Below are 23089 nucleotides of genomic sequence, written 5' to 3' on the forward strand. Positions count from 1 at the left end.
CTCACTCCTTTCTCAGAAGGAGACTCTGGAGCATCGGTTCACCTTGGCTGGGCTTCCTCCCTGTGCTGGACCAACACTAGCCTGGGCTTTCCATCTCCTGGGACTCCCTTGTTGGCTCAGATGGCCAGGAACCCATCTGTAATGCAGGACACCCAGGTTTCCGTTCCTGGGTCGGGAGGATTCCCCTGGAGGAGGAAATGGCCACCCATTCCTGTATTCTTGTCTGGGAAACCCCATGGACAGAGGAGCCAGGCAGGCTACAGTCCATGGGGTTGCAAAGAGTTGGAAACAACTGACTTTTCCCCCCATCTCCTGGTTCTCCAGTCCTTGGGGCCAGGAGCCCAAGGCAGCTCTGAAAGCCAAGGTGGAAATCAGAAGTCCCTGGAGATGCTTCCCTGCGCCTGCTGTTGGCCAGAAAGAGGCCACAGCATTGCCCTTGCCCCCATGTCTCCCATGGGCACTGCAGGGGTTAGCGGGTCACACTTGTTTCCGGCAGCGACAGCTAAAAATAGGCCTGTGACATCCCACTTCCTACTTTTAAATGTGTACAGGCTGTGTTGGGTTGTTGCTTGTTTCTGTCACATGTTTGAAAATATATGTTTAAAAACAGCTGTCTTTAAAAGTTTTTTTTTTTCTTTCTTTCTGTCTCCAAAGTATCCCCTACCAAAGCGACTGACTTGACTAATCTAAATCAGAGAGGGGGAAATAAACCTCATATACACTAGAAAAACAGCAAACAGGGTCTGGCAGGGTTTTAAGACCGCCTTCGTCGAAGTGACAAAGTACAGAGACAAAATGAGCAGAACCGACCAGACGTCTCGGTCATCCCAGGATGGACGCAGCCCCAGAGGCCCCTGGAGGCAGGCTCTGGGCTCCTGCCTCCCAACCTGGAGCCGGAGGCTTTGTCATCAGCACAACTCTCCAGAGAAAACCCAGGACCCGAGGTGGAGCCTTGCAAACAAATCAGCTGCCCGCTGACCAGTCCCAGGTTGCCCGCAACTTACGATTTAGCCATTTAAATGAAAACTGAGGCTTGGGCATGGCTCCTGACTCAATTTCTCGACTAGATGATGATACAGCTTAACGAGAGCCGTGTTATGAAAATTAAGACTTGACTCCCACAGGTTATGGGATTAAAAAGTCTCTTTTATGGCATATTTTGGCTGTGCCGGTTAAGCAGGAAACATGAGCTGGGACCGCACCTCGGATGCAGGGCCTGCGAAAAGCACGGGGCAGAATCTACTTGGAAAGACCTGGCTGGATCCCTGACACAGGTCTGTAGGTGCTCAGAGAACTCTGCCTCCTTCCTCTCCATAAAATCCTCCAATAACAGCCCTTCCTGCAAAGTAAATCCCAGTGTCTCAGGTGACCCCCACTCATCTCGACGCCGCGACCCTCACCCCGACACACTCCCGTGTTAGGTCTCCTCCTCATCGGTTTTATCAGGAATGGGTTCACGCCCCCTTGGCTGATCATCTCCAAATCCTCTCCACCTGCCTGGCTCCAGCTCAAATAATCCACCTCCAAGAAGCATCCTCAATCCCCCTCTGTCACGTGTCCCCAGTCCAAAGAAACCTGCCAGCTCTCGAGGTGAGAACACCTCATACACGATCGCATCCATCTGCAATCCCCTGGAAACCAGAGACATCCCCTGGTTTCCTCGGGAAGGTGACAGCGGCCCCTCCCTCCAGACATGCCCTTCCTCCCTTCGTCATGTGCTCGCTGGCTGGACACACACAGGTTGTAAAAATGAACCCGTAGAACAGGACTCTGCATGAGAAACAAGACTTTGTGGCAACAGTCTTTGCTCTCAAGGAGAGTATGTTGTGATCGGGAAATAGGACAGAGAGGTGCACACGATCACCAGGAGCTGTGACCCACGGTGCCCTGCTCTCCGAGCCCAGGTCCAGGCTAAAGCAAGCACAGTCCCTCACTTGCAAGGCCCCGGGCACAGTGGGCATCGAACGAAGGTGGCAGAGGAAGACGACTGCTCGCAGCATGTGAGCCTGCCGGCGGGGACCCAGCTGTCCCGGCTGCTCCCACGCGGGACCTGGCCCTCGGGTAAGAGGAAGGGCCATAAAGAACCTTCTGCAGGCAAGAGAGGACTGACCGCCATCACACTCGCTTCACTCGCTGCACGGTGCGGACCGGAAGGGGACACCCTCTAGGCACACTGCTGTCGTTGTTTAATTGCTAACTCGTGTCCAACTCTCTTGCCACCCCATGGACTGCAGTCCGTCAGGCTCCTCTGTCCATGGGATGCTCCAGGCAACAATACCCGAGAGGGCTGCCATCCCCTCCTCCAGGGGATCTTTCTGACCCAGGGATCGAACCTGCCTCTCCTGCTTGCCAGGCTAATTCTTTACCACTGAGTCCACAGGGAAGCCCCCTCCAGGCACACACATCTCTCCAACCAGAACCCAGGAAGCAAGCTGGTGGATGTTCCAGCCCCTCTGATGTCCGTGCAAGGAACACAGGCAGCGTGGAGCCGGTGGTGAGCAGGCACGTGGCCATGTCCAGAATGCTCCCCCGGCCGCTGCACAGCCCTGCTGCCGCCACCCCCGAGCCAAGTTCCAGCCCAGACCTGAAGGAGAACCAGCATCTCAGAAAGCCTCTGGGGAGACTTAGAGTCTGCTTGCACTCTGGAACCAGGGAATCAACCAATGTCTAGGATGCTCATCAAATAGTAATGGTTTGATGCAATGAGTGTTAAGTCAGTTGGGACTTACTCCCACATGTCTTTTGGGAGGAGGTCTTACTCCACCCAAACGTGTCATTTGTAAAAGGAATCAGAGGGTGGGAGGCAGGCAGCAGAGCCCTGTATCTTCGGGTGCTGGTAGCAGGGTTGTCCCAGACGCTGGTGATCAGGGTGAGCTGTGTGGGACATGATGCTCCAAGTTTGTGGGGGGCCCCGTCTGCAGGCCTCCAGCCTTGCAAAGCCAGGCAACCCTACTGTCCTCAGGCCTGCTCTGACCAAGGAGGCCTGGCCTGACGTGTCAGAACCCTGCTTCCTGGGAGGAGTTCACTGGGCCTGGTGCAGACACTCTTCCTTCAAAGGTGCCACTGACCAAAATGAAACACACCCAGGGCGAAGCAGGCTGGGAAGACGAGGCAGGCGGCTCAGGCCTAGGAGGTGTGACCCCAAACCCCAGAGACAGGTGCTGCCCAACTTGGGGGGGCGTGACCCGTCGTGGTGGGGGTGAGACGCGGAGCAGCAGTCACAAGATAATGCCCAGACACTGATGAACAGCCACACCCGGCCATGGACTAAAGTCACCACACCCAAACCCCAAAATGGAAGCAGCCCTAACATGCTGCTTTTAGAAATGTGGGGAGTTTAAGAGAAGTCTGCCAAGCCCGGTGAGAGTACATCAACAAACGCAGAGAGTAGCTCGAGTCTGCATTTCATAGATGAGAGACAACTGAAAAATAACAACAATGCTGAACCCGGTTTTCATCTGCAGTAAGTGGGGGCCTGAGTGTGGGCAGTTCTACAAACCCAATCCCTAAGTGACAGGGGGCATCCCAGGGGAGGGGCCGCTGCTCCAAACGTATCTTCGAACCATTTATCCCGTGGACATTTATCCTTCGCTAACTAAGTCTATGAAGCTGCAACTTGACCATTCTCCCCCTTCTGCTCCTGACCCTTTACCTGAGTACCATGTCGCTTCATTCTATTCATTTATACTAGAGTTTTAAGTCATGTCTGGTTGACTATTGTATATTTACATACCTAATGTAATTATCACTAATCACATAATTACTGGAAATGTACATAATTGCCTGATCCAAACATATAATTATAATGTATAGCAACATTATGAATCCTATTTTTAAGGTCTACATTTTGGGGCTATTTAAAGATATTTATTAGAAGTGATTGTGGACCAACATAGGTGGCCAGTTTTGACACAGCTTCTTGATAAGGTGCTTCCAAGTGCTTTATAAAACAAAACAATAATTCTACAATGCCTTTTCTTAAAAGAGGTCAAACAAAAAGCACACACACGAAAGATAAAATGACTCGGGTCCGAGTCTACAGATGAGGCTCTTCCTGTGGGGGAATACAGGTCAATCCTTCTGCTCTGTGGGCACTGAAGGGTGTGAGCCAGGCAATGAGATGCACCCCCCGTCCTCCCTGCTGGGGGCTCTCCCCTGGCCCAGACACCCTCACCACTTCTGCCACCTCGAAGACGGAGAAGCTCTTAGACAATGTTTTTGCTCCTTGAACACTGTGGGACCATGAATGAGCTTCCCTGGGGGAACGGTCCACGGAGACCTGCTTTCATAATGGCAAGCTCATCCAATTAAGAAGAGCATGACACAGGTGAAACAGTCTTCCTCACTTCATCCCTATAGTATTCTCTCTCTCTGACTTTTCTTGTGCTCCTCAGGGACAAGGTTGATCTAGATCAAGATTTCCAAGATGTATAACTAACTATGTGTTCAACGGACACCGGATGACCTTTGTCTCCTTCTCCACGTCCACCCAACCAACCCGCCCATCTTCCTCACTGCCTTCTATTCCCTGTTTCCATGAGAGCATCCCAGAGGTAAAACAGAAGTGTTAATCACTAAGTCGTGTCTGACTTTTGCAACCCTGTGGATTATAGCCCACCAGGCTGCTCTGTCAATAGAATTCTTCAGGCAAGAATACTGGAGTGGGTTGCCATGCCCTTTCTCCAGGGGATCTTCCTGAACCAGGGATCGAATCTGGGTCTCCTGCATTGCAGACAGATTCTTTACCAATTGAGACATCAGGGAAGCTAACTCAGAGGTACGGAGTGTTGAATTTGATTGTTTATATAATAGGAGGTCCCTAACATTTCTTTTTCTCCTGCAGAGGAAAGGAGAAGTCTTCTCCTGAATTATGTTATGAAGGCGACTTAGTTCAGCTGATATAATCCTCAGGACCATTTTTCCACATGTATAAGACATTCAAACAAAATGAAGTAAAATGAAATATCTACTTTTCCCCAAATTACATTTTCAACAGCCACAGGAAAGGATGGTGTTTAGTGATTTATTGTACCATAACCCACAATAAGATGTTCTAACAAAAAGTCATCAGCAAGGCCATTGTGGTATATTACAGTTCTATAAACCCAGGGCCCCAGAAAATGCTCTTCTAGGTTGCCTCTGCCATAATAAGGGACGGCAAGCTCTCTTCTCTGGCCAACAAATACCTGGGGCAAATCAAACTAGTTCTGCCACGATGCCATTAGGTCCCAAAACACTCTGAATGGTGCAATTCACAAACGCAATGTGTCAATTAAGCCAGAAAGGAAAATCCAGACCTATACCATACACCAAGAGGAGGAGACTGCAATCTGGTCAGTCTGTTCACAGACCCTGCTCCACACAATGCGTACACAACAGCACTCCAGGAGTATTTGAGAGCAGGCGTCGAGGAAGAGCAGAGAATAAATGACAAATATCAAAACAGAAGAATGGCTTTTTGGAAAAAAAAAAAAGAAAGAAAGAAAACCTGGCTTTTAAGTCAGCTTGAAAGACCATTATTCTCTAGTGGATTTTGATGGAGCCCCCAAGACAGGAGGAGAAGGGGACGACAGAGGATGAGATGGTTGGATGGCATCACCGACTCAATGGACTTAAGTCTGAGTTGGTGATGGACAGGGAGGCGTGGCATGCTGCAGTCCGTGGGGTCGCCAAGAGTAGGACACTACTGAGCGACTAAACTGGACTGAACCCGAGACTCTGGGTGGTGAGACGCAAAGCTGTGCTCTGTACTTGGCTTAATCTCGAGCAGGAACATCCCCTTTGAGGCGCACAGGTGCAGATTCTGGGTGCATGAAGATCGACAGAGAGGTCCCAAAGGGACTGTGGCTCAGGAGGAAGAGACCCCAAGGTCTGGTTTGAGAGGTTTCAGGGAGAAACGGGCTGGGCTCTGGGAGGAAGAGAGAGAATGTGGGAGAAGTACGTTTGCAGAGGTGATTCCCCCCCCCCAGTCGGGCTCGGCTGGAGAAAAGGGGCTCACTGCGGAAGGTGGAGGGCTGGGAGGGACCCTTGAGGCCATCTGAAGGCTTGTCTGGCTTGGGGTTGGCAGCAGGTTGGAGGGAAGAATTGGAAGGAATGTGTGTTCCCAGACACCCAGTAAGAAAACAACGTTCCTACGAGCGCAGAGCAGAGCAGCTTCACGCTTTAAATCATAAAACAATGAGAGATACTGGAAGTCCTTGGGGGTAGGGTGGGGGCAGTGGGAAGGAGAGAAGCATTTGCTGGGCTTGCTGGACTTCCAAGGAGAACGTTATCGAACGGTCAGTTCAGGCTTCCAGAACAGAGCCTGGTGAGAATCCAAAGCCAGGGATGGAGATGTGTGAGGCTGTCAGGAGGAAGAAAGTTCAGAATCCCCGGGGCCGATTGGAGGGCAAGGCCAAATGCAGAACAGTAGAGGACCTGGGTGCCCAAGCTGCTCACCGACTGCCCTGTACCTTGCCGGCAGCACCTGAGTCTGAGTTGGTGATGGATGGGGAATGGGGACCCCCAGTCCCTGACCTTTAAAGGCACTGCAACAGCTTGTAAATGCAAGGAGCACCAATGAAGCATCTTGAAACAGCTCGGATACTTCATCGGACACATGAATGTGAGGGATCATGGATTATAAATTACACCTGGGTAACTTCATGTCAAGCATCTACCTTGACAATGGATAGTGAAAAATTAAAACAAATCATTGCAACTGTCTCCTGGCGTGCAGCAGTCCAGGGGGTTGCAAAGAGTCAGACTGAAAGACTGAACTGAACTGTCTCAGGAACACTGTTCATGAATAAAGGAGATGCTGGAATTTGTTATTAAAAAAAAAAAACAGCTTGGGGACTGGTGACTATGACTGAGAAAGAGGGTTTGAAAGAAACTTCAATGGTTTTTTTGCTGCCACCGCTGCCCTGCACACAGAGAGGAAAGGCCACTGGCGCTTCGATCCCATTCTGCTCTCCCATGTGGTATCTCGAGATGAACACTGGGGCTCAGGGGGTGCAATCAGCCCGCAGACATTCCTGATAACCAACCTTAGAAAGCTGATCCACCGGGGCTTTCTGGAATGGGGACTCGGTACCAAAAACGAAGGACCGAAGTAAAATTTTAAAATCCCCCAAACAATCAGGTGAACCTAGACGGTGAGACGTTGTACAAACCTACTGGCTTGGGCTCTGCAATGATGTCAAGGTTTCTGAAAGTCGAAAGGCCAGGGAATTATTTTCAACTAAGAAGACCAAAGAGACATGACAACTAAACGCCACATGTGTCCATTCATTGATTTCTGCACAGAGGCAAACAAACCAGCTAAAACAGATGTGTGGGGGAAACAGGACCACACCATCTAGGTCAGATAAGGGTGCAATGAGCTCCAGTTCCCTGGGGGTGATGGTGGTGGTGTGTTTATGTAGGAAAGGAGACTATCATACCTGCCGCCAAAGGTACTTAAGAATAAACTGGTGCATCTGCAGCTGTCTTTCAGATAGTTCTGGAAAAGTCCACCCATCCATCCTCCATTCATTCATTCATTCTCTCTCTTACACACACACACACACGCATCTCTATCTATATACCTCGGTATATAAGGAAGCAAGTGATAATGAATGTTACTGACTGGTGAATATAGTTGAAGGGAATTATCCAGTGTCCATCGTACTGGATCCATCTTTCTGTAGGTTTGAAAAATTATATTTAAAAATATCCCTAAATCCCCAAACCTCTTTATACCCAGGGGTGTGGGGGACAGCGGGTGCTTTTCAGTTCTTTCAGGTGGGAGCCGTTGTGGGGCAGAGAGTCCCAGCACAGAACACGACGTCTAAGGCCTCCACATCATCAGTTTGAGCCACATCTACAGGCAATTCCACGCGGACAGCTGTGGAAGGCATCTTCCTGGGCCCGAGTTGGCTGGTCAACTAGTGCGCTAGCACGTTTGGGGGCTGCTGAGCCCACCCTGCCCAGGGGCTCCCCTCCATGGCCCCTGAGAGAAACCCTGCACCGAAGTCACCAGTGACCACACCAAGCCAAACCACCCAGCCCGGCAGTGTGGACGTGGCTGGCAAGGGACACTTCACGCACAGCCCAGGCCTACTCCCTAGACTTACCACTCCCTCAAGGAGAGGATGGTCCTTAACCCACATTTCAGAGGTCTGTCCCTTGTTTCCATAAGATTTGAATTCTGTTCACTTTCATGACCAGAACAACTTCCAGAACATTTTCAAAGATAACCAGGGACATGAACATATCATGAGGGGCTACGCTGGGCTCTAGGTATTTGTGGAGGCAACTGTTTCCATTTCAAGTGGAGAAAAGTCCAAAAATTTCAGAAAGTAGGTTGTCTTTCATATGCAAAATGATTTTGGGACCACAGACCCCCCACCAGCTGCCCTCCTAGCACCACCCCTGCCCTTGAGCCCCCTTCAGCCTACTCGAAGGGCAGGCCAAGGTCACCGCAGACAGAGGCGCCTCGGACTGCCGGTGGGGATGGGACAACAGCCTGGCTAGGAGACCAGGTCCAGGATTCCAGGGCCGGTCTGCACATTCTCTGTTTAAAAACCGCCAACCACGCTGGCTCTTACCTTCGCAAATTCTGTCCAATCGCTGTCGCTTGACTTTGTGCTTATCCACAAGGGCCATTCTTTATCGAACTTTGCACCTCTCTGATTCAAAAGGCAAAGCGGTCCTCTAAGAACTTAGGGGCCCTCGCAGGAGTCTGCGGGCATTACGCCACTACGCGCCCTGAAACGAGGAGAAAAGAAGCCTTACTCTCTGGACACCCTGGGGGCAAGGACAACCGGTCATTCAGGCTTGGCTGCCACTTGTGACAAGGGGACCTGCCCTGGGGGACTTGTTCTCCTCCAAGGCTGGAGACAGGGTTTGCTCCCTGTCCCTGGACAGTCTCCTGCCTCCATGAGAAGCGGGTGGACAAAAGGTCATCAGTTCCTGAAAGCGGTCAGCGGCACCATCTGTGGCTCTTGCTATTGATGGCCAGCGCCAAATCACTGACCAGCCTGGGACGGGCGACTTCATCCTCCAGTGCCAGAAACCGAGTGACAGGCAGTGGCGCTGCTCTGCAAGCTCTGAAGCTGCAAAGGGACAGAGGCAGAGAGCAGCAGGACTGCCTGGGAGCCCAGGCACCCAGCTGGGGCTGCTCTCCCACCGCCATCCCCCAGGCGGTTTCCAAAACTGCCCTTTGGCCACTGCTCAGCCCCTTTCAACCCTTCCCCCACCGCCCAAGGAGGGGGCAGGAATGGATGCCCCACCTAACCAAGGCTTGCCCAATTCCACCTTCCAAAGTCTTGCTGGCTTCCAGGGGGGCCACCGCTGGGGTCCACAGCCTGTGCCTGTCCCACTCCCGTGGTGTTTCAAGCAGGTGAGGCAGAGGAGGAGGGGTCTCCCATTTGGGTTGGGTTATTTGGGCCACTCGGAGGAGGCAATGGCAGCCCACTCCAGTACTTCTGCCTGGAGAATCCCATGGATGGAGGAGCCTGGTAGGCTGCAGTCCATGGGGTCACGGAGAGTTGGACATGCCTGGGCAACTTCACTTTCACTTTTCACGCATTGGAGAAGGAAATGGCAACCCACTCCAGTGTTCTTGCCTGGAGAATCCCAGGGACGGGGGAGCCTGGTGGGCTGCCGTCTATGGGGTCGCACAGAGTCGGACACGACTGAAGTGACTTAGCAGCAGCAGCAGCAGCATTTGGGCCGCTCCCGAGGCACCCCACTGCCCAGTTTGTGGAGAAAAGTCAGGGCTGCCTGTTTGGGGAGGCCCTGACCTTCATCCCCTGCTCAGCCAACCTGCCAGTTGAGGCCATAAATCATCTGTAACCTCCAAAGCCCTAGAGCTTCTGATTCATTGCTGTGGTTATCCTAATACCACCACCATCTGCAACACACACACACACAACACCACCAGCTGTAACACACACCCCCCACCCCCCAGTTATCCAGCAAATGAGGAGGGGGCAGGAGACAAACACCAGGCTCCAGGGTTAATAATGAGAATTTTTATGGGTGGTCATCAATTATGCAGAATGCTGGGAGTTACTTTACCAAAGGTCAGAAAATGCAGGTCTGATTATGAAAAGGTAGGTGACTTCCTGGAAGTTAATGGCTACTTTCTCAGCAAAGAGGCTGAAAAGGCACGCCAAAGATTTATGGCAATAATTATGTGATTTAAAAAAAAAAAGCACAAGGAAACAAAAAAGCACAAGGGGGAAAAAAAAAAAGCACAACTTCTAATCACATAAATAATTAAGGCAACATCCAAGAGATACTAAATCCTTTCCCAACCTGGGATGACCCTGTTGGATAAGCAAGGAGATGAAGGTGGTCCTGAAGTGAGCTCGGGCATTGCTGGGAAGATCTGGGTAAATGGAGATGGAGGAGACAGATTTCTAAAATCCTCAGGACTCCCCTGGTGGTTAAGACTCTGTGCCTCCAATGCAGGGGGCGCAGGTTTGATCACTGGTCAGGGAATTAAGATCCCGCATACCATGAACTCAAAAAAGTGTCTTCACTTTTGCTGGGCTTTGTGAAAGGTAATTATGCAAAGTGGGGAAGGTGGTTCCTTACTGGCCAACTTGAGACAGACAGACGGAGGAGCCGCAACTCTGGAGCAAGGGTTTGTGCCTGAGAGAGGCCAGCTGGCAATTTTCATCTGCTTGGGTCCTGGGGTGTGATCAAGAGATGGCCCTTCCTTCCTCGGCTCCGGAGACAGACCCCAAGTTAGCCGCGGCATCCAGGGGTGGGAGAATTAATTAGTTAATATTTGTGAAGTGCCGTGGAGATGAGAAATGACAGCATTATCATCCCAGGCAAGACGGGTTTCACACCCTCCTCCTCCTCCTCCAATTCCCCGAGTGAGGCATAATCATTCTTTTTGCTTTCCTTTGAATTTTAATTTGTATAATTAGATGGCTTCTGAAAAATTGATAAGTAGAATCTCGATTATGCAATCAAAGGAAAGATCAGGCATCAGCTTACACAAATTGTGTGCGTCCTGGTATTATTATAAAAAAAAAAAAAAAAAAGAGGCAACTGACTTCTGCATCTTGCTGGGGGGGAGGGAGAGGTGGGGGTACTCAGACCAGCTCTTGCCTGGGGTTCCCTCCAGGTCTGGTACCTCTCATGACCCAGACTGGCCCTGCTGATAACAGAACTCAGTCGTGGGGCCACCAGGAGGAGGCTGGACACCATGGCAGTGACCACTGCTTCTGGTAGCCTCTACCCCCGCCCCCCAGGACTCCCCTCTCCCCAGTATTTCTTTTGAAGCAAGGTTGTATGCAACGTGACATTTTCCCCCTTCACCCTCTGAAGGAGCGAGCTATTTACGAGGACTTAATAAGCACGACCCTCTTCCTAATGACAGGGACAGGCCCTGCTCAGAACTGGGCTGTAGGCAGTGGTCCCCAGCTGGTGTCCCCTGCAAGCCAACCTCTGCCTTTACCGTACGCCAGTCTGCGGTCTCCACGCATACATCACAAACTCTGGGCCACTGAGGTTATTAGTACTATCACCAATTGACACCATCTGATCAATATTTAACTACAAATAGATAAAAGGTCCACATAGGGAAGAAAAACCAAAAGGAGGATGTATTACGTTGCCCACTTTGAAATGATAAACCTTCAAACCATGGTGGTGTGGGTGGAAAGAGAGTTCTAGAACCCACTTGCAAAATGACTGTGAATGAGCCAGCTCCATGTTTGCACAACAGGGATGAATGTTGCAAAGAAGTTGTGAGGATCAGACGAGAACACACAGGAAAACATTTGGAGCCCAAGGGCAGGCCTCTAAGAACGGCTCACGACTTCCTCTGGCGAGAGAGAGGCCTACTTGGACAAGGGCCGCGGTCACACTGGATCACCCGCCTCCTGGCGAGCTGGAGATAAATCCCAGCGAAACTTAAGAAAGGTCAAGAGGAAATTCAGGTCTTTTCACAAGTAGGAGGGGCACACTGCTCACAAGCCTTACAAGAAAAAAAACACTGCCTCCTCCCCCACCCCAACGGCAAAAGATCTGCCTAAAGTCTCTTAGCTTGAGATGAGGGGTGTGATCGGGAAGCTGAAAGATGCTTGCATGAGAAAGCTACTTGGGGGAATTCCCTGGAGATCCACGGGTTAGGACTCCCTATACTCTCACTGCCAAGGGCTGGGGTTCGATCCCTGGCCAGGGAACTATGATTCCACAGTCTGCATAGTGCACACCCCCCCCCCCCCAAATATAAAAAAAATACATTGACTAAATAAGGAAAGAAAGCTACATGGAGATTCTAGAAGGAAGCTACAGGCACGGGAGATTTGTCAAGACAAACCTGAGTTAGCAAAAGGGAGAAAAGTAAGGAAGGCATCCCTTTACACACAAATGCGAAACACCCAAAATTGAGACCCAGGAAAAGAAAAGGTTCCCCACTCACCCCTCAGGGACTAAAATCTGGGCAGATTAACTAAATGACCACAAGCAGCCCTGCTGGTCAGGACCGAACCACCATAATGACCAAAACCTAGCCATCACTAATTGGCATTCTCAACATCTCAAATAAGTTTCTAAGACCCCCTCAGTTTCTTTCTTCCAGTTTCAAGTCTTCTTAAAGAACAGGCAGATGAAGGAATTTATCTTCAATGATGTCTCTGAAAATGAAAAGTCCTCTAAAACCAGTTAAAGGTGATGGCAGCCTTCAATTCTTTTAAGGAAATCTACGTAAACATTACACTAATAAAGAGAGACCAAATTTTACAATTTGTGAACCCCTGGAGTCTGCAGAATGCATTCCACTGTTAAATCTGCAAACTGAACAGATCTGCAGGGGTGGGTGGCAGGGATTTGAAGTCTGAGAGGCCGGACCTCCCTGGTGGCAGCGCAGTGGATAAGAACCCATCTGCCAATGCAGGTTCGATGCCTGGTCCTGGAAGATTCCACATGCCCAGGGGCAACTAAGCCCACGTGCCACAACTACTGAAGTTTGCACACTCGAGGGTCCGAAAGCCATAAGTAATGAGCCCCTGTGTTGCAACTAGAGCCAGCAAGCCACAACTGAGCCTGCGTGCTGAACTACTGAAGCCCATACACCACAGCCTGTGCTCTGCAACAAGAGAAGTCACCGCAATGAGAAGCCCTTGCACCGCAACTAGAGAGTAGCTCCTACTCTCTGCAACTCTCTGAAAAGCCCAATGCAGCAACAAAGACCAAGCGCAGCCAAAAATAGTCTGAGAGCTTGCCCTGATCCAAGCAGAAGAGACATCTGCAGCCCCAGCAGCACTGGTTCATGAGGTCTCTTGCCTTTCTGAGCCTGGGATCCCTAAAGGAATGACACCACTCCTTGGGTCTCCTTTACCGTGGCCAACAAGGATCCCCTGAAGTGGCAACAGGGTCATCTCACCAACTTGTGCATGACCAGCAAGTCGGCACCATCCAGGTAAAGGCAGCACCAATGACCAAAAAACCCTCTGCTTCTTCAATTCAGTTCAGTCGCTCAGTCGTGTCTGACTCTTTGCAACCCCACGAATCGCAGCACACCAGGCCTCCCTATCCATCACAAACTCCTGGAGTTTATTCAAACTCATGCCCATCAAGTTGGTGATGCCATCCAGCCATCTCATCCTCTGTCGTCCCCTTCTCCTCCTGCCCCCAATCCCTCCCAGCTTCAGGGTCTTTTCCAATGAGTCAACTCTTCGCATGAGGTGGCCAAAGTATTGGAGTTTCAGCTTCAGCATCAGTCCTTCCAATGAACACCCAGGACTGATCTCCTTCAGGATGGACTAGTTGGATCTCCTTGTAGTCCAAGGGACTCTCAAGAGTCTTCTCCAACACCACAGTTCAAAAGCATCAATTTTTCAGCGCTCAGCTTTCTTCACAGTCCAACTCTTACATCCACACATGACCACTGGAAAAACCATAGCCTTGACCAGACAGACCTTTGTTGGCAAAGTAATGTCTCTGCTTTTTAATGTGCTATCTAGGTTGGTCATAACTTTCCTTCCAAGGAGTAAGTGTCTTTTAATTTCATGGCTGCAGTCACCATCAGCAGTGATTTTGGAGCCCCAAAAAATAAAGTCTGACACTGTTTCCACTGTCTCCCCATCTATTTCCCATGAGGTGATGGGACCAGATGCCATGATCTTAGTTTTCTGAATGTTGAGCTTTAAGCCAACTTTTTCACTCTCCTCTTTCACTTTCATCAAGAGGCTTTTTAGTTCCTCTTCACTTTCTGCCATAAGGGTGGTATCATCTTCTTATCTGAGGTTATTGATATTTCTCCTGGCAATCTTAATTCCAGCTTGTGCTTCTTGCAGCCCAGTGTTTCTCATGATGTACCCTGCATATAAGTTAAATAAGCAGGGTGACAATATACAGCCTTGACGTACTCCTTTTCCTATTTGGAACCAGTCTGTTGGTCCATGTCCAGTTCTAACTGTTGTTTCCTCACCTGCATACATACAGGCTTCTCAAGAGGCAGGTCAGGTGGTCTGGTATTCCCATCTCCTTCAGAATTTCCCACAGTTTATTGTGATCCACACAGTTGAAGGCTTTGGCGTAGTCAATAAAGCAGAAATAGATGTTTTTCTGGAACTCTCTTGCTTTTTCCATGATTCAGCGGATATTGGCAATTTGATCTCTGGTTCCTCTGCCTTTTCTAAAACCAGCTTGAACATCTGGAAGTTCACAATTCACGTATTGCTGAAGCCTGGCTTGGAGAATTTTGAGCATTACTTTGCTAGCATGTGAGATGAGTGCAATTGTGCAGCAGTTTGAGCATTCTTTGGGATTGGAATGAAAACTGACCTTTCCCAGCCCTGTGGCCACTGCTGAGTTTTTCAAATTTGCTGGCATATTGAGTGCAGCACTTTCACAGCATCATCTTTCAGGATTTGAAATAGCTCAACTGGAATTCCATCACATCCACTAGCTTTGTTTGTAGTGATGCTTTCTGAGGCCCACTTGACTTCATATTCCAGGATGTCTGGCTCTAGGTGAGTCTGCTTCTTCACATTGTACCAAATAAAGCCAAGGGCTTCAGGTTACCTTGAAAAAAATCCTCTTCCAGAATCTTTAGAAGCCAAACAAACATGAACAGTAGATGGTAAGCTGGGTAGAATCCTTGGGGCTTTCCAGGTGGTGCTAGTGGTAAAGAATCTGCCTGCCAATGCAGGAGTAGTAAGAGATTCAGGTTTGATCCCTGGGTTGGGAAGATTCCTTGGAGAAGGGCACAGCAACCCACTCCAGTATTCTTGCCTGGAGAATTCCATGGACAGAGGAGCCTGGGGGGCTAAAGTCCATAGAATTACAAAGAGTTGGACACAACTGAAGCAACTTAGCATGCAAGAATCCTCATAACAGGCTGATGTGGGTTTTGTCAACTATGCCTGAAGGACCAGTTAAAATCCAGATAGAACAAAAGAAACTTCCTACAGGAGTGAGAACTGACTCACTGGAAAAGACCCTGATGCTGGGAAAGATGGAAGGTGGGAGGAGAAGGGGACGACAGAGGACGAGATGGTCGGATGGCATCACCGACTCGATGGACATGAGTTTGAGCAAGCTTCAGGTGTTGGTGATGGACAGGGAAGCCTGAGGTGCTGTAGTCCGTGGGTTCCCAAGAGTCGGACACAACTGAGAGACTGAACTAAACTGAACTGACAGGAGTGAGGAATCAGTGGGAAAAACACTGGCTTAGCCTTTGGTCAAATGGTTGACACAATACCCCAGTTAATAACAAAAATGATTAAAATTGCACTTTATTCAACAAAATAATCTATGGCTAGAATCTAAGAGTGGATATGTGTATACATATGACTACTGATTCACTTTGCTGTATACTGGAAACAACACTGTAAATTAACTAGACTCCAATAAAATGTAATAAATAAATACATGTTAGAAAAACAAAACAATGCACTTTAAGAAAGAAAAAGCAGCTTTGGGGGAAGTTCAGTTGTGGGAAATGAGTTTATTGAAGTCAGTTTTATCCATGTCCAAAAACTACTGCTGCTCCCTGATTATTACTTAGTAGCTTTGGGGCATATTTGGGTTTTGAGGGAAAGAGGGGAACGTATCGTTCAAACACCTAGTAGCAATGAAAGTGCTCAGGGACACTGACTCTCCACCGCCCCCCCACCCCAGGGGTAACCAGAAAGACCCTTCCATACCCAGTGAGGCTTCATCTGATTCCTGGAGTCTCCCACACTGGGCAAGTTAGTGTTAGTCACTCACTCGTGTCTGACTCTCTGCAACTCCTTGGACTGTGGCTAGCCTCCCGGGCTCCTCTGTCCATGGGATTCTCCAGGCAAGAAGGCTGGAGCAGGTTGCCACGCTCTTCTCTGGGTTATCTTCCCTACTCAGGGATTGAACCGGGGTGTCCTGCGTTGCAGGTGGTTGCTTTAAGGTCTCAGCCACCAGGGAAGAGCGAGGTGGTTTGTATTTCCCCAGGGAATGCAGGGCTGCCCAAACCCAGGGTGACAAGGTCACACCCTGGTCACATGCCCGCCATCTGATCCATGGGCCCCACCCCTGAGGCCTGGGGCTGACGCAACACCAGTGTCCCAGAGAGCAGTGCAGGTGACTCCAGAGCTGTGAGCAGAGGGCCACCACCCTCTCCAACACCGGAGGCCAGGCAGGGTTCAGAATCCAGATGGGATTTTAAAAAGGCAATCAGTGCTTCTGCCTTGTTATCATGGACCCCCAAAACAGGCAGTGACATTTCTACGCTAGGACACAGGAACACGCTTATGCAACTGGATTAACAGAATATACAAAAATATCCCCTCAACAATTCAGGCCAGGTCAAAATCTGCCACCGAATGAGTTACAAAAAATTTAAGTTATGGGTTACAAAGAATTTAAGTTTTCAGAGCTTTTTACAATCTGGATGTGAGGTTAAGGAATTGTGGGTCTATGATCCCACCCCCCACCCGCCATCTAAACTCCACCAAACCATTTTCTGGGGCTTTGAAGGAGAAAAAGAGAGTCTACGATCTATGTCAAGTGTGTGACAGCAGAGAAACATAGAAAGTGACTCTTTTAGCAGGTGGAATGCCAGCGTGTCCTGTGAGGTCTGAGGCTGCCCATGTGAAAACCACACTTCCGCTGAGACGAACTCCTTGGCCAGCAAATAATTTCTGAATGCATCCTTTTGCCTGGTTTAGATTTAGAACACATTATCTCCTGGTGTTCAACGTAAAACTCAAGAATTCTAAATATTTTCACTTGCTAAAAAGCTTTCATCAAGAACAGAGGACTGGAGCAAAAACAATTCATGATTTTCCTAATTGGTTGTTTTATTTGTGTCATGATGAAAATTAAGTGTTGGTGAAGAAAACGAGACATTTCTCTGTTAAGAATTTTCACACATTTTTAAAGCACCTGACTGGACAAATATGCTCAAAATAAACATATTCGTTCTAATACTAGAGAATTCTTTAAAAAACAAAATGAAACCAAAAGGGTAAAGGCAATTAAGCAAACTTTCACCCAGATTGGGAAGAGTCAAATGACACCTTTTATTTCCATTGTATTGAGACTGGGGAAATCATAAGACACACAAGTGAATATTCCCGTTCCAACTTTCTGACCCCTTCCTCCTTTGGCAGTTTTGATTGATCGCTGAGAGTCTAGCTGAGCACGGTGAAGGGATGAGCACCCTCAATTTCTCCGTGGACAGAGGAAGCCCCATCCTGACTGGAGGACTGATCCTTTTTCACTTATTACATGCAAGAAATTATTGAAACAAGTTTATATCTGAGCGAGTAAAAGTGAACAGAGGAAGAAGCTAGAACGTCGGAAAGTTTGGAAAGGTCTCACGAAATGCCTGCAGAGGAACCTTGGCCATGGTGCAGCTTTTGGGGTGGCCCCTCTGTGCCCCGAAGAATGCCTGAAGGTGATGCCTACAGGCTATGAAGGGACTGGGCGCCCATGTTCACTTGCTGTGGTCCAGTGTGGAGTAAAAGCATGGATAACTGATGTCCACTGGGGCTTGGGCCTGGGGGGCCGCCGAGGCAGGAGCCACCTGGAGACAGCTAACGGGAGGTCATATGATAAACTCGTGCTAGACTTTAAAAACAGACTATAGAAGGGAGCTGGAGGTGCCAGGTGGGGAGTAAAGAAGATCAAACCTTTGAAAGGCAACTCTGCGGAGCATTTGGTTTATTTTAACATACATGAGTTGCACTTGCATTTACAGCAATTCATTGGTTATCAAATAGCAATGATGAGATCTTAAATGTTTAAAAAGCTTGATGGGAGATTTTGCAAATGTCTGCTTCTTGATTTCTTGCCACTGGGAGGCCCCAGAACCTAGACTGGCTTCGCTGTGTCCAGCTTCCATCGGGGATACAACTGCTTTGCTGCCCTTGTGAGGTCCCAGTCCACGTGCTCGTGACACTGTGCAGTCTGGAAACAACGTACATGGGGAGGAGGTCTGCATTCTCAAAGCCGATGGAAACACCAGGAGGCCCGACCTGTTCTGGTCCTTCTTGGGGCAGGCCCACCCAGAGGAGGCCGGGCGCCCAGCAGTGGGGCCCTTCGGCCAGCAGAGGGCACTGCACACCCCGCAGGGCCTTTCCGAGGCGGCCGAGGCCAGAGCTGCTTTGCTGGGACTCATCCTGGCTCCTTTCAATCCTAACTTGGACTCTGTGAGAATCTGGAGAAAGTGAGACCAGATACCTCCAAAAGGGAAAGTCTGAGATGGCTTCAGGATGACGCGCTGCACGTCCCCTCAATCTCAGGATGCAAAAGGGACAGAAGAGGCCTCCAATCTCCCTTTGAGCAACAGGTGTTAGCCTTTAGGAAACACGACAAGCCAGGGGACAGGAACGGCGTAAGGATCAACCACCCCACACCGCGCCAAGCTCTCCCCTGGGCTGGTAGCCAAGGTTTCCCTTTGAGGGCTGAGGGAGCTGGAGAGGCGGTGCTCAAGGCCCTGGGCTTGGGGGTCCTGATCCAAGGAAGGCCATGGACCACCCCGAAGCATGCCCTTCCATTCTATCCGTGCTACTCGTGTAAAGACAGCAGTACGTCAACAAGGAAGGAGCCACGGTGGTGAACGATGAAGACAAATCAGAGACTTAATTCATAACGAGTGGCAAGGACTGAGGTGGGCCTGGGCAAAGGGCACCAGGGTTTCCATTACAAACCACAGCTCCTGGGGCACCCGCACGCCCGCTTATGGAGGCTGCTCCACTGTCCCCAACCCCTGGATCCGTTTGTTGTGAAACACGGATGACTTCAGGACGCGTGACTTTTTCAGTAGATGGTAATTTGGAAAGGAAGGTGGAAAAAGGGGGATTTTTCCAACCTTATTCAGGAAATGATTTTGGCTAGAGGCACCAGCTGGGAGGTGGGGGCCTTCGCTCTGGGCCCCTGAATCCGAAAGCGGCAAGCTTTATGGATGCTGACTTCTACTTGCCAGGCTGATCACCAGGTTCTAAAAAAGCTGACATTCGGATGCAGGAAAGCAGCTCCCTTCTCTGTACCTGCAGGGCACCCAGATGGTTCCTGCTAGAGAAGCAAAGGAGGGGCTGGGGTGGTCCATCAGTGCTGAAGCAGGGGGACACACACCCCACCCACCCCCTGCACCTCTGTAGGACCAGCATCCTTTCTCACCACCCCTTCAAAGCCAATGTTGCCATAGCAACAGATGCCACTGGACAACGCGGCTTAGTCTTGGCCTGACTTGGCAAGTGACACCTTTGGAAGGACTACACACAGATCCTGGGGGATTCTGTTGGCTCCAGGAAGCCCCCGTGTAAGCCTCTCTGCCCGTCTTCTCGCCCTGCCTCTGACACCACAACCCAGTCCCCAGCTTGTTCCAAAGCCACATTAAGTGGGATTCTCGCTGACCTCGTGGAGGAGAGTAATCTGTACAGCCCACTTCAAGGTGGACAAAACTGAGGCATGTGAGCTACCTCATGGCTGAGGAAAGGCTGAGAGAGGCCAGCAGGTGAGGCCCAGGTCAGGGTCACAGGAGAGATAGGGGTTCAAGCTGGTCCAGCAGAGATGAAGTTATCATCCATGTAAAAGATGGATGGCTGGCGTTCTTTGTCCGTGTTCAGAAACCAAGTGTCTGGAAAGATCATCTCAAAAACAAACAGCAGAGCTTTCTCCAAAAGTGAAGGAGTCGGGACCCACCTTCCCAAGTTCAGTGCTGGATAGATCACAGGGTCACCAGTCAAGAACCAAAGGCAAGCAAGGCTTTTCAACAGCCCTGCTCCGCAAGCCCGCAGCCTGGACTAAGGCGCGCAGGTTGGGAGGAGCGCTTCTGGGGACCCGGGCTTAACTCCCACGCAGCTCAGCTCACCCCATCCCAGGTCATCACTCAAGGGTATGGCCAGGGCAGGAGCGCTCCACGTGCCTGGGGCCAGCCCATCCTTTATTGCAAAGGATGCACTACTTGCGCAAAGGCAGACATGCAGGAAAGCCAACTCAGGCCTTGGGATCAGAGTTAAGAACTCTGTATCATGACAGATACTCTGCGTCTGGATCTTTACAAGTATCCAAACCCCATCGTCACGTTGCTCTACAAGGAAAGGCACCAGGCTGCAGCTGGGAGGCACGGGGAAGCCCACACGACACCGTGTTCTGAAGCAAGCATTTTTCAGAAATGTTAGCAGCGAATCAGACATGTCGAATCCCAGAGAGTCTTTGCAATAGAAAGGAGGTTCTTCCCAGACCTTATCTTTTCAACCTGAGTCACAGAAAGGAAAATCTTCATCTTCTATGTAGCTATTTAACAACATGAAATAAAACAGCTTGGGGCTATTCATTTTGGTTTGCACGGTTTTAAGGTGGAGGAGGGGGTGTAACGGCCCCCGGGGATGGGAAGGGTGGGGGTGAGGCCAGCTTTGTTCGCATCCATGACAGAGGGGGGGAGGCAGTGAGAGGTTGGGGGTGGGGGGAGCAGGTTACACTCGTGTGTCACATGAATCCATCTTTGCTTATCAAATTGAGAAAAAAGAAGGGAGTCACTAACTAGCTGCTTTTGTTTTGCTGTTCGTTTCAGGGTATTCCTGAGGTTAACCAGTCTTCTTGGATTTTTTTCACCCTGCGGACTCCTGGCTGGCTTCCACAGCTTTGGGGGTAAACGATGCCATTTCTGCACTGTGTGAAGCTCCGCATCTTCTGGGCTGTGGCTAAAATGTCACTTGGTATTTGAGTGGTTGCTGGGAATGGGGAGAGGAGGTGGCCGCAAGGCTCCACCCTCCCCAGGAATTTTCTAGGTGTGAATCCTTGTCACGATCAGTTCGGTTCTTCGCAGACAGGGTGAATGCTGGGCTGGTTAAAATGGGCTGGTGGGGAAGGATGGGGTGCGAATGAGTAGAGGCGCCTGTTTATACAATTACGGCTGACAGTGTGCTTAACACCCAAGGAGCCTCATTTCACATGAAATCCTACCAAAGAAGTCTTGACAAGGTGATGGCCATTTAAAAGTCTGCTGGGCTAATGTACGCAGGTGCTCTACAAGGACAGGGGAAGGAGCCTCCAAGGGACTGGACATCTGGACACCACGTTCATGTCCCCAGACCAGACAACCCATGGGGATGACAAGATGATCTTCTGGGGGAAGGCAGGCTCCTGAGTACCCACTCCTGGCAGCACTGGTCCTCCTGCCTGAGAAGCCGACTGCTCAGCTGTGGGCTGAGTATATGGACCCCCAAAGGCTTAACACAAGTTTCTACTAACTGCCCACAGCCACACCACCCTGTCATGGACTGAGTTATGCACTTATCACCATTTATGTTGAAGTCCTAAGCCTCAATACCTTAGTGGCTTTTTATTTGGAGATAATCTTTACAGAGGTAATGAAGTTAAACTAAGGCCCTAATCAGAGGATGGCATCACGTAATCCAAGGTGATGGATGGCACCACCGACTCAATGGACAAGAGCTTGAGCAACCTTCGGGAGATGGTGAAGGACAGGGAAGCCTGGCGAGCTGCAGTCCAGGGGGTCATAAAGAGTCAGGCGTGACTTACTCAGTGACTGAACAACAATAATCCAAGGTGAGTGAGGATCCTTCTAAAACGGGAAATTTGGACACAGAGACATGAAGAGAAGACCACATGAGGCAAAGGATGAGGACGGCTATTTACAAACCAAGAAAAGAAACATGGAGTAGGGCCTCCTTCCCAGCCCATATGGTGTACTCTGAATATTCACTGCAAGGACTGATGTGGAAACTGAAGCTCCAATACCTTGGCCACCTGATGTGAAGAGCTGACTCAACTGGAAAAGACCCTGATGCTGGGAAAGATTGAGGGCAGGAGGAGAAGGGGACAAGAGAAGATGAGATGCTTGGGTAGTATCACTGACTCAATGGACATGAGTTTGAGCAAGCTCAGGGAGATGGTGAAGGACAGAGGAGCCTGGTGTGCTGCAGTTGATGGGGTCACAAAGAGTCAGCCACAATTTAGCGACTGAACAACACTGCAGTCCTCAGAAGAAGCCAGCCTGACACCCTGCTCTCAGGTCTCTGCCTCCAGAACCATGTGACAATGTGTTTCTGCTGTTTAAATGGCCTGCAGTAGTGCTCTGTCATGGCAGCCCTAGCAAATCACGCCTAGGGATGATATTGGGGTGACTGCCCCCTGAAACCTGTCTGGTGCTGAGGGACGTGAGGGACCAGCTTGGTGGGAAGCCTGGCTGTAGTGAAGAGGCAGCTTCTACAGGTCCTGGCCACACTGCAGACTGCCACGGCAAACCACGTCCAGCCGTGACTTTGAACGCACAACCGATAGACATGCCCGTGGCTGTGCCCCAGGGGCTGTTCTGCCAGGCAGCGGGGTCTGGCTGGGGGCCCGAGGGGCTATGGGCCCAACACAAACTCCCATAGCCCTTGAGACCAGCCTCCTGCAAGACACACCGGTGTTTCCAAGGGAGACACACAAACGGTGCCAACCTCACTTCACTTTCAACTGTGTTCTGCTTCCCAAATCCAAAGTCCCTTCTGAACACCCTGGCTCTGTGTCCCTGCATTAGCAGCAGGTGGACATGCCCAGCCGGGTGCCAGGGGCGGGGAAGGGTGTCCCACACCACCACCCTGTCCCTTCTCCTCGGTCCCACACAGGCAGACCTTGTTTCCGAGACGGCAGGAATCTGCCCAGGGTC

At 50.2% G+C, this 23089-nt stretch overlaps 1 protein-coding gene across 9 annotated transcripts in view; it reads right to left on the reverse strand.

Annotated features, from left to right (window-relative positions):
• Window positions 1–23089, reverse strand: part of CTBP2 (C-terminal binding protein 2) — a 169583-nt gene that overhangs the window by 40189 nt on the left and 106305 nt on the right. For 6 of the 9 annotated variants that reach the window (XM_061162883.1, XM_061162885.1, XM_061162880.1 and 3 more), the window contains exon 3: window positions 8571–8730. The exons of the other annotated variants lie outside the window; for them this stretch is intronic. In XM_061162883.1, the coding sequence (XP_061018866.1) occupies window positions 8571–8628 (58 nt within the window). In that variant the 5' untranslated portion in view covers window positions 8629–8730. The remainder of the gene's footprint in view (window positions 1–8570; window positions 8731–23089) is intronic. 9 annotated transcript variants of the gene reach the window in all.

Source organism: Dama dama, chromosome 15 (assembly GCF_033118175.1).
Source record: "Dama dama isolate Ldn47 chromosome 15, ASM3311817v1, whole genome shotgun sequence".
Lineage (NCBI taxonomy): Eukaryota > Metazoa > Chordata > Mammalia > Artiodactyla > Cervidae > Dama > Dama dama.